Source organism: Stegodyphus dumicola, chromosome 9 (genome assembly GCF_044657685.1).
Source record: "Stegodyphus dumicola isolate Sdum_Otavi_A_Nest chromosome 9, ASM4465768v1".
Taxonomy (NCBI): Eukaryota; Metazoa; Arthropoda; class Arachnida; order Araneae; family Eresidae; genus Stegodyphus; species Stegodyphus dumicola.
The window spans coordinates 175,157,266-175,169,918 of NC_140776.1; the positions used below are offsets into that span (position 1 = coordinate 175,157,266).

At 32.1% G+C, this 12,653-nt stretch overlaps 1 protein-coding gene across 2 annotated transcripts in view; it reads left to right on the plus strand.

The window, feature by feature from the left end:
• Nucleotides 1-12,653, plus strand: part of LOC118185374 (dachshund homolog 1-like) — a 546,499-nt gene that overhangs the window by 514,109 nt on the left and 19,737 nt on the right. For both annotated transcript variants that reach the window (XM_085824377.1, XM_085824378.1), the window contains one exon: nt 1,896-1,961. In XM_085824377.1, coding sequence (XP_085680503.1) covers nt 1,896-1,961 — 66 coding nt within the window. The remainder of the gene's footprint in view (nt 1-1,895; nt 1,962-12,653) is intronic.

Consider the following 12,653-nt stretch of genomic DNA (forward strand, 5'->3'; position numbering starts at 1 on the left):
ACGGGTAGCTGCTTATCTTTGACCGTAACGGAATCAAAAATGTTATCTTGCTGAGTGACTCAAAATGATTGAACCAATTTCAGATGATTGTGTTTCTGAAACGAACAAAAATCACCAATTTTTTCTACTCTAAGTAATTATATAAATGTTTGTTCATTTTTATTTCTGTGTAAGTAATAATAATAAGAAAATAAATTAAAAAAAGCTTGAAAACGCTCTTTAAAATTCAGTTGAATAGCAAATTCACAAAATATTTAAAAACTGCAAATCTTAAGAATTTTCGATACGCAGTCTCGCGCACTGGAGGTAACAATGTTTTAACCCGTACAGTGCCACTGCTCGTTTTCAAATCGTTGAGTTTGTTAAAAATTCATTAAATTTTTTAAAAATATGAAATTCAAAATTCGGGCTTCCAGGTGCGCATGCTCGAATGGAGGACTACGTTATTCAAAATTTGATGGCCGTAGGTATCATCTTTTTTTTTCACAGTGAGAGAAATACACGTTTTTTCACAGTGAGAGAAATATTATTTAATTTTTTAAAATAATACAGGGCGATAATATTTCATGGCAACAATTTGAAAAGTGATTCAGACATTTAAAGTGATACGCCGCCAACGCGCCAAATCTCGTTTTTAGACAAACACCCCATTCGGGCTAACGCCTTTTCAGGGTAATGACCCTAAAATATCAAACAAAAATATTGACTTAGAGTGAAATGAAGGTAAATGTGAAATAGAGCGAACAGGTGAATTTTGTTAAGGTAATTGTTTTCTTTATTAACTTAAGCACATGGTCTCCAAAGGTGAGTGTTGGGATTTCATGACGAGCTTCAGAAGTACATGTTACGTGAAATGTATTAAAAGTGATTTTATTTATTCAGTCAAAATGAATAATAGGTAATTTCAAATGATTAAAATAATTAGCAACATTCAACATATACTATAAGACTCAAAACCGTCGTAAATTAATTTCCTGTCAGAAAAACTATTTCTGAAATAGTCTTACATTTTCAAAGATTTACCTTTACATGTGGGTTTTAATTATAAGCACAAAAATATAATAAATTTAAAAACAGACAAAATAAAAAAAAAAAAAAATTGAAATTTTTCAGATTTTAAATTACGTCCAAAGGGGCGTTTTTTTAACGTTTTGAGTGTTACCTTTATTTATTAAATATCATGTTCTTCGCACTTAAACCATAAAATTCAGTTCAAAAGCAATATCGCAAAATAATGTTAAATTAAGCATATCTTTAGAATTTCCGATATACACAGTCTCGCGAGGTGGAGATAAAAGTATTTTTTTTTCTATATAACGTTGCCATTTCTCGCTTTTAAAGCATTGAGTTTGTAAATCAAAAATTCGTTAAAGTTTTACAAAATATAAAATCTATAATAAAACAAATTCCAAATTTGGGATTTCAGATGCCCATATTCGCAGTAGGATTTCGTCATTCAAAATTCGATGGCTCTATGTACCATTGTTTTATCACAATGCGAGAAATAGACAATCATTTATGCAGATTTTTCATTATTTAATTTCTTCAAATATAATGCAGGACTCTAACATTTTGTGGCAACAGTTTGAAAAGTGAACCGACGTTTATGAGGTCCGACGCAAAATGCCAAAACGAAAGCAATAGTCTTTCGGGACTGAAATCCCTTTGGACTAATTAAATTAAAAATATACAAAATACTAAACCATAGTAAATTGAAAAAAAGCTAGTAAAATTTCCGAAAAAGTTGTTCATATAAATTATGAAAAGTTCCGAAATCGAGAACTTGCTCTATTACTTCTGAACGACGATGCCTTTATGCCGTTTATTGGCAAGTTTAGAATTTTCTTTTTATACTGTTGTATTCTTGTATGACATGTTCCATTTCTCTCTTTCAGACACTTTGACTCAGGAATTAGAGAGAGAGAGAAATTCGATAGCTGAGAGCGAGAACAATCCCCACGGTAAGATATTAATTATTTTTTCCCGCGTTAACATTACTGAATATCTAGCAGGAAATTAGACTGACAGTTCTAGAAGAAACTTCGGAGAATTCTACTACAAAATGCAGCCCTTAACATTCATTACCCGTTCCCCAAGTATGATCACACATAATTCAACTGAACATGACCACGTAAATTAGTGTCTTGGATCCACAAATAGCCTCACTTCTTCAATATAATAGTTTGCAAACGTCCTGCATTACTGTAAAGGCATTCACAGTCTTCTGAAGAACTATAATTTAAGGCAGTTAATCTCAGGTAGTGTGCGAATTAAAATTTCAGCTTTCAAATACGCCAAATAAAGTGGCCGTTGTATTCCTTTAACGTTTTCTCTCACAGTTGGGTGATGATTATTCATTTCTACCAGATAATTCATCTAAACCTCACAGGAGATTTTTTTTTCCGTGGAGTTATTTGAAAGCCTAAACTTGCACTCATGCATTCTCTCACATTAAATGTGCAAACTGTCAAGTGACTATTGAAGACACTCTAGTCGGACTCATGGCAAATGCGTCTGGAAGATAGCGACAATACCTTAAGGGGAGTCATCACTTTTGCGCAACACAAAAACGGAGAATTTTGGCTGATTTTTGGAGTTTTAACAAGTCACATTGTTATGGGCATAGATATAAGAAATTTTCGGCGTTTCATCTCTATATATAGATGATTATGTTTCTTGATTTTTTTTTATTAAGTGTATATAAGAATTTGTTTTATATAGAAAACGCAAACTGTATTTTTCGAAAATTTTAAAATTTGTACTTGAGCACTGAGCGCAAACGGACAGTAATACAAATTTAGTTACAGTAATAAATTTTCACAATTTTGGGATCAAACATTATTAGGTGTAATTCTTCACCTACTTAAATTTTAAAATATCAAATATTATTAACACCATTACAATAAGATCTTATAAAACAGAGAAAGCATTAAAGATTTTTAAGTAAAATTATATAAATACTTAAAAATAATTTTTCAAAGAAAACGTTAGGTGCATTTTTAAGGGGACTCATACACCTTAAACCCCTTATGATCTTCGAATATGTGACTGTTGCAAGAATTGGGATATTTTATTTATTTTAAAAGCAATTACTTCCAAATTCTTACATCTGACTACATAATATAGCTGCTTTGGAAAATAGTAACCAGAAAGTTTGTGTTGCCACAAATATTTTTGTAATTTAATCCTCTTTGTGACAAAATATTTCGCCATGTTTCCACCTTGCGCGCACGATAATTTAAAAATGGCTAATGGTACATACTTGAAATTAGGCGGAATTCTTTATATGGGCACTACTTTCTACCTGAACCATCAATCTGATGAATATTTTAATACTGAAAAATTTTATGGACGAAAACATTAAAAATTTTTTTAATAAAATACATATTATAAACTTAACTCAAAATAAAATAAAAATTTAACATGAAATATTTAGAATTTTAGGTTCACAGTAGTTTCCAAATGTTATAAAAGCTATATATTAAATATGGAATTAAATTATGAAACAGAGTGTTTTAAACTGTGCGCGCAAGTTGGAAACATGACGAAAAATGTTGTCACAAAGGGATTAAATTATAAACATATTTGTGGCAACACAAACTTTCTGATTACTATTTCAGAAAGCAGCTATATTATGTAGTCATCTGTAAAAAGTTGGTAGTAATTGCTTTTAAAATAAATAAGTTATCCCAATTCTTGCAACAGTCACCTATTCGAACATCTTATGGGTTTTAAGGTGTATGAGTCCCCTTAAGCAATATCATCATGTACTTACCCTAAACTATTTAAATCAATAGCTATGATAGATTTTTTAAAGAGTGCGCGCAAGTATGAAAATCACCTTTTTGAGAAAAATGGTTTTAAAGTTCCAAAAATTTCAGTATATTTTATCTCACATAACACTAAAACAGTTTAAAACTACCCAGCTGCATACAACATACCCTCCTATTCTTCAACAGCTGTTACTGCAACAAGTTTGGCTGTTTTTCTTGCTCTGAGAGCATCTATCATAGACATCTCTGCCTTTATTTCGGCTGGGGGCCCACCAGCGGCCGAGCGGTAAAGTCGCTGAACACTGGTAGTTCGGTCCGAGGTTCGATTCCCGAGAACGGGCTGGCTGCATGGGTGTTTTCGTGGTTTTCCCCATGTGTAACGTGTATACGAGCCAGTTTCCCTTAGAAAGTCCTCCACGAAAGGCATCCCTCCTCTTAGGCAGATAGCCCTAGTGTGCTTTGCCATAATTAAATACACCACAAAAAAAAAAAAAAAAAAAAAAAAAAAAAAAATACACCTTTATTTCGGCTGAATGAATGCGACGTTTATCAGTGTCTGCTAAAACTTGACTGCATTATCACCAATACCTTATGCAAGTGCATTCATTGTATGTAATCTCCTAGCTTGACCATCATTGTATATAATAACTGCCTCAGTCACTGCTGTCTTAAGGGGACTCATACACCTTAAAACCCATAAGATGTTCGAATAGGTGACTGTTGCAAGAATTGGGATAACTTATTTATTTTAAAAGCAATTACTACCAACTTTTTGCAGCTGACTACATAATTTAGCTGCTTTCTGAAATAGTAATCAGAAAATTTGTGTTGCCACAAATATTGTTATAATTTAATCCGCTTTGTGACAACATTTTTTGTCATGTTTCCAACTTGCGCGCACAGTTTAAAATATTCTGCTTCATAATTTAATTCCATATTTAATATATAGCTTTTATGACATCTGGAAACTACTGTGAACCTAAAATTCTAAAAATATCATGTTAAATTTGTATTTCATTTTGAGTTGAGTTTATAAAAGGTATTTTATTAAAAAAATTTGAAATGTTTTCGTCCATAACATTTTTTAATATTAAAATATTCATCAGATTGTTGGTTCAGTTAGAAAATAGTGCCCATATAAAGAATTCCATTAACTTTCAAGTATGTACCATTAGCCATTTTTAAAATATCATGCGCGCAAGGTAGAAACGTGACGAAAAATTTTGTCACAAAGTGGATTAAATTACAAAAATATTTGTGACAACACAAACTTATTAATTCTTTATTAATCTTATTATTCTTTTAAGAATAATGTTATCGGAACCTACCCTTTATTTTTATCTTTTGTAATATCCTTTATTTTTATCTTTTGTAATTATTTAAAAAAAATCTAAAAATTAATCTGTCAGTGAACTAACGAGATGATCAGTACAGCTAATAGAATTGTACTATTATCTGCCTCTGTTTAAAGTGTATAACAGTTATATATGGCTCCAGTTTAAGAGTTTGTAATTCCACAATGGCAACCATCGGTATAAATTTCCAAAAAATGTCATTAAAATTTTGTTTGCATTTTGTGTCTTTCTTTATAAGCACTTCTAAAAGAGCTTCTGCTCACACAGTTTTATATACACTCTGAAGAATATTAATTACATTCTTTGGGCCCAGTCCTTTCGATTTGTTTGTGTACACTCTTTCTAATTGATACAGCTCTCTGATATTTACAGAAAATGTCCGGTCCATCTGGGCACTGACCATCTATAGGTAGTTTTGCACTCGAGAAAGTGTGAAAAAATGGAGCAATTACAGGACTTTCCATTCATTGTTCCTGATTCTAACTACATTTTGAAGTTTGTCAATAAAGACATCATTAGTAAGCGACGTTGACCCATCCATCAAGATATTTTTATTTTCCCTTCAATTTTCTAACTCTGGAACGGAGCTTCTGAATATGACTTACGCGTTCATATTTGGTGACACTGTAAGGATCCTAAGTTTTCTAACGTTTATTTTATTTTAAATCTTTACTATCACTTCTTATTTTCTACTTCCGGCCAGAATTAAAAGCTTTTAACTTATTTATGCAAATTTATCTTGCTAACGCCAAGTACTTAAGTTGTGGCGTTTTGCCAAGCAAGAGAGAGGAAGGAGTTATTAGAAGCAAGCCGCTTGCCATAGTAGTTTTACTCGTTTGCTGGTTGCCTTCAAGGCCAGAGGTTTAATCCTCTTGATAATTTTAAACATATCGTAGTTTTAGCAGCTCTCTGTAATACATACGACTTTTTGTTAATTAACGGCCAATCTTAAAGTAGGCATTTGTATATTAATCCAAAGTTAGTTTAGTTAGAGTTTTAGTTAATATTTTTATATTCTTACGTTCAGACCACAAGTGGTTGGTCTCTGTATTCTGAAGTCCGGAAATCTCTGTAAAGATAGAAAATAAAGGGTTTCGTATACCCTTCCTGTGTGTATTGTCTACTTCACAATTTATTTGAACATAACTTTAGTAAGCTCCCTGTTTCGAGTCAGGACAGTTCATGTTTCCAAGGCAAGTAAAGAGGAATACCAGTCCTGATAACACTACTTAAATAGAAATATCTTTTACGTCACAAATCACTTTCAAAAACATCTCCTGCCGATGAGAAACATTTTAGTTTTGATTCACTCGATGGGAATTGCTTTATTAATATTATTCTCTATTTCCTTCGCAACACGTCCTTACGCATTTTCGTTTACAAACACGGCTTCAATTTTTTATCACCCTTTATTATACTTTTAACTCGAATGTTGTTAAAAATAATCAGAGTCTAATATAAATATAACTGCAGTATGCTATGTTTCGAATCCAATCAAACTCATATGCTAACGAGGACATAACGCTTTCCACAGGTATTAATAAAAATATTGCATTTTATTGGAAATAATTTCGTGTTGCTGCACAGATTACAGAAAAGATTCTATTAATTCCCTCTCTTTCAGAATCTTTACATTACATTTCAAAGATAAAAAAATTATTTATGTCCATTGGCTAGCTCTTTTGAACCCTTTGAATGCGCACTTCCGGTGATTTAAATGTCCATTTCCGGTTTTTGCGTCTTTATGAAATCCTTAATAGCTCGGTTTCTAATTAACGTAGAAACAACATCAGACCAGTTTTGCAAAGCTAAATAAACAGTCTATGCAATGAACGAATAAAAGAAAATTGCCATTTTTTTGCTAAAATTGGCCTTTTTAACGTTTTCGGATACCTTAGCAGAAATTTTAGGGGAGGGCAGGTTGCCAAATTCTGTGGTTTGAACGCGTGTGAAAAGTAAGGCGTCAATATTCTGTATACACATATATATATATATATGTTACCGTGAAAGACCGAAATTGGAGAATATCGACTTTCACCGGAGAATGTCAACATTCACCAAATACGTCGGTGAAAGATCGAATATTTCATTACATTCTTGTACATTCGGACCCTCACCGGTGTATGTCGACAATTACAGATATGCTCTGGTGCAGGTCGAAAAGAGAGGAGTGTATGTACACGCTGTCATTGCAAAAGAAAGTGTTCCACGAATAAATGCAGTGGTAAAAGCAAGGGCCTCTTGTGAAATTCAAAGCGTCATAATAGTTTAAGTTGTTGCAATAAATAAGATTTGAATCACATAATTTAGTAAGTTTTTAGCTTCTATTATTTTCCTTTCTCATTTTGAATGTACTGTGTGTTTTAAGTTCTTATTTTAAGTCTCAAGTGCGTTTTTTCGCGACTGAATTACGGAGAAAAAAATATAATATTCTTATATGTTCAACATTCACCATTAGTACATGGTGAATGTCGACATTTACCGGTGTAAGTCAGAAGTAAGAGTATTTGGAAAATGTTTTGGACATACACCAAGCGACTAGGTGAATTTTGACATTCACCGGTGAAAGTCGACATTCTCCAGATTTCGGTGTTTCACCGTAACATATACACATACACACACACATACCTACATATGTGAACTATCAAAGAAATTTCATTGAACTTAAATTGCTTTCAAACCCTTTTGCATTTTAAATATTAGCTTCTCAGCCATTTGGTTTTGCATTATTCGAAATAATTTAAAGGAAAGCTTAAATTTTAATTTCAGGAAAATACAAAAATAATTTTCTTCTTAATTACCGTATATATAGATACGCAAAAAGATATGTATGTGTATACTATACATATGCAAAAAGAAATACATATTATCGCTCCATTTTATTAAAAACATTTTTAAGAGAATTAATTTAATTTAAACATTTTTATTTAACATTATTCTTGTTATTATCTTCGAATTTTCACACTATCATTATCAGTACTTTTTAATACAACATCCCGATTTACTTACTCTTAATATTTACCTCTTTCCACCTATTGATCCAGAGACCTTCAAAACAATTTTAATGAGCTAACAAATACACCGAGTCTTTTAAAAAAAGTGAAATATGATTTCTATTTTTCCTAGAGAAAAAAATAATGTCTTCGCATTTTGTACTCAATAAATAGAATCTTAACAAATAAACCCGTATTCCAAAGCTCGAAGTAAAAGCAAACAGCAAAACGACGAACCATTCATAATATAAATTTAATGGGCTGTAATTTTAACTCTCTACCTTATTAAGGTCCAAATAAATAGTTTGAATTAGGATTTAACAGCGGGGCTTATTTTTTATTGCCAGATTTTTTTCTTCTTTTTGGCAAATAAATATATATATGTCTTTTAATTGGGAATGGAAAAGTTCATAAAGGACTAAACGAAGAATTATTAATTTATTTTTATTCCAGTTTCTTTCGTTGGAAGCAAATTTGCTTGTGGAGCTTAAGGTAGAATTCTTTATAATACCTGCTTTGTTTTTCGTAAAATGATTGCAGTAATTTGCTTAAGTTTATATCGAAGTTTTAAAAGTGTAATTTTTAAATTTTAACGCTTCATAAGAGATAGGAAATACTTTGTTATTTTCAGACACAAGGGAAAGAGAATATTTAACGAATTTCATTGAATAAACCAGCGTTTGTCTAGAACAGGGATTTCCAAACGTTTTCTTGTATCGAACCTTTTAAAAAGAATGGTTTTCTTCATCGATCCCTTACATTTTCTTCTATAATATATAGTATATGACGTAGTTATAATACAGATAACTGCGCATAAATAATTTAAAAATAACAATTAGACAAAAAATATGAACCAACGTTTTGAAAACAAAAATGCTTTATTAGCTTTATGTTTTATTTATTTATTTATTATTTTTTTTTATTTTAATGATGTCTACAAGTTTTCAAAAACATATTCATAGGTTCTAATTGCAGAAAAGTTCGTTTGCAATTAGTGTGTTGTCTGCGTTTACTCTAATGATGCAATTTTTTTAATTTGCTACGAATTTTTTATATATGTAAATAATTTTAGTGAAATTATAGTATTTTTGTATACTGTAATATGAAGTGCTTGAAAGAGATGATGCTGTGCCGTAAAAATAAAAATACAGGGGCAAACCTATTTACCATTGAATACATGGCTATCTCGATAAATTGGCGAGATATCGCCAAGCTGGCTGCGCTAGTGGAAAAAGTTGTCATTTACATTTTTAAATAATTTTAACAAAGTGCCTACACCACATTTTCGTTATTATCGCTTATAACAAATACGCCAAATTTCAAAACACGCCAAAATGTAAATTCATGTATATGTTAGGAAATTTTGAATAAAAAACTCTAATTTCTTGCATATTTGCCTAGAAATACATCTACTTTAAGGTGACGATAAAAGTTTTTAAATTCAAAAATATTGTGGGGAATTTTATAAAAACTGCTAAAAAATACAAATTTTAAAAATAAACGAGAAAATGTGCGAATTTTATTCGGATTGAACCTACATTTCGAATTTGAAAGGACAAATCAGGTAAGTTTAATAAAAGTAGAAATATTAATAAAATATATACCAGATTCACTTATCATTGAGAAACTAACATTTTCAGAGTTAATTTTTTTGTTAAAATTCCTTGTGCAATTTTTACAAAACTTGGCACGTTGGTCTAACCTGAGTTGTAGACTCGAAATATGAAAACAAAAAAAACCGTCATGTCATTTCAGAAAAAGTCCGATTTTTTGTCAAAATACTCGTGTTAGAGCAGTGCTATATATAAATCTAATACTCATCCTAAGTTAAATTTCGTCAATTGACCCAGTAAAACGGGATCCATAACTGCCCACCCCTTTTTTTTTTTTTTTTTTTTTTTTTTTTTTTTTGAGCAAATAGTGAATACGATGCTAATACAGTCCTACGAACAGACCTTTTTTTCTTAAGTTCTGTACAGAATTTTATTCAGTTCTTTATTTTTAAGCGATTTTACTGTTTGACTGTCAAATTAATGAGCACAAAATCTTAATCTTTGCTTCTTTTGGTAGACCACAAAATATTATTCCATGCAAAATGCCTCCAAAAGTTCTATTGTAATTTTCTCATTTTATTTTCAAAATAGATCTGTAAGGTTTTAAAAATGAAAAAAAAATTAAATCTAATTTGCCAAAAAGAAATATAAATGAAAGGACCTTACCCCATCGGATTCATCGAAAGTTATTTAATGTCAGAAATTCCTCTGCGTAATTAGACGGAAAAATTGTTTCCCTACCGTCAAAGGCAAAGATTTTCCTTAAAATGAAATACATAATAAATTACATTAATTTTAAGTTAAAAATTTAAGTTAATTTTAATAAAAAAGGCAACATTTTTCTTTAATTGTCTTTGCATAAAGCACCTATAACATATTCATCTACTTTTAATATTAAACTAAGGTATAGTTTCCGAAGAATGCGATGGGTTCCAACAATAAAGCGTAGTTCTAAGGGTTTCGTGAGTCTACAAAGTTTGAAGACCGCTGCTTTGTACACAGTACTCAGTGTGTATTTTTCAGTTAATTACAAAGAAAACAATAGATAAATGCATTATGAAAAATACTATTAAAAAGAGTTTCAGTTTGGTTTCAATAAGGGTGGATGAGTATATTCTGCAAGCGCCGAAAGTAGGCCGTATCGCAAACAATTCATATCTCGGACTGCGAGCTAGAGTCAAAAGACAATGGCAAAAGATCCGCACAGAGAGATCGCAAAGAGTCGTCCACCCATCCATACACGTTCACCTAAACGATGATAAGGCCATAACAATCTTTTCCCCAGAACCGTCATTTCGGGAGAAGAAAAGTTTCGGCGGGGGGAAACATACGCAGGCCCACAGAATACTGAGGGAGAAATTTTCGATCTCTTTTAATTAAGACGCCGTGAAATATGTCTGGCAGAGGCTGCGGTGACGAGCACTAATTTTCTTGTGCCCTGCTTTCCCCATTGTTGATAACTCAATATTCTATTGAATGAATTACCGTCGCTTCCCCCTAATGGCGGCCGAGCGGAAATATTAAATACCGTGAGCCGAGTAACTATCCCTATTCCTCTGCCGCCCACCCCCCTGGAGATCCCTCCCAAAGTAATCTTCAGGGTAGCGCTGCCCGAGCTAAGTTAATGGATTTTGTCTTCTTTGATGAATTTCTGCTGAAGGATCTACTAATTGCTCATGATCTGAATGGACCGCCAGGCATTAATGGCCCCAACCAGATGTTTCCACTCCCAAGTATGTATTCAACAAAAACCTTTTTTACGGACCAATCAGAATCGGAGCCGTGGCCGGGGGGTCGGTGGGAGCTGGGTGGTTGCGATGGCATAGGATGTCGATGGCACACAGGGGGATGGATTTCTCTCTTCCAGAATGAGACATCATCCGTTCTGCTGGAACAGTTTACCCTTTTCTCTCTCTCTCGTCCCTCCAATCCGAAACTTTTGCCCCTTTTAATAATAACAAAGTTGCCGATGATGATTTCCTGGAAGCTGCACCCTTCTGTCCCTCTTCTTCGTTTCTCGTCTCTGCCCCCTCTGCGACCCTTCGCTTTCTCCATGCGGTTCCCTTTTCTCCATCTATTATTTCTGACGCTCACAATGGCAGTTTAAAGGGAAATGAATAAGGAGAAATCTTTTCAGATTGAAAGGAAAAGGGGAGAGAGGGAGTGTAATTCGTGATCGTCACTTGGAGTTTTCCTCAGGGGTAAACAGACAGTCACCCCAAAGTGCACGCTTTCCCACATACAATAACTACCCTTTGCAGACTACGCAGATTTTCGAGTTCCATCAAGAGAAATAAATATCTACGTTATGGGTTTTTATTGGAATTATATCAATTTTTATAAAAAAAAATTGACAGTCTCAATTTTTTTAATAGTCTAGAAAACTGCTCAGAAAAATTTATTAAAATATTAGTTAGCCGAAGGCTAAAATGAAATTATCTTCTTTTACGTGAATAATTAAATCCATAATTTAAATCAATAATTTACTTTCTGTAATTAAAAGCTACATCTCACACTCTGAGCAATGTGTATGTGGAAATAAAGGTGATCCAATCCATTATATTACTCAATGTCCCTTAACAAAGTCAACTCATATTAAATTGCCTAATTCAAATATCAATGCCTTCCTTCGTTTTGCAATTACCAACAAATATTTAAAAAATAAAATAGAAAATACAATGAAATATCTATCTTCAATAGGCAAAAATTTATGTGAGCACTAAAGTAATTAATGTCAAAACTCATTTTTGAAGCTGCAATTCATCTAAAACATTTCTTATCAAATTATCTTAAAAACAAACCCTTGCAATAATACTGATATAGTAAAAAAAAGGAAAAAGAAGAGGAAGAAGATACAGATTCATAAAATAAACTTTATCTCAAGGAACTATTATGAATTGTTATAAATTATGACTGTTAGCCTACTATTATTTTACCTATTATAACTTCTATAATTATATCTAATAGATATGATATCAA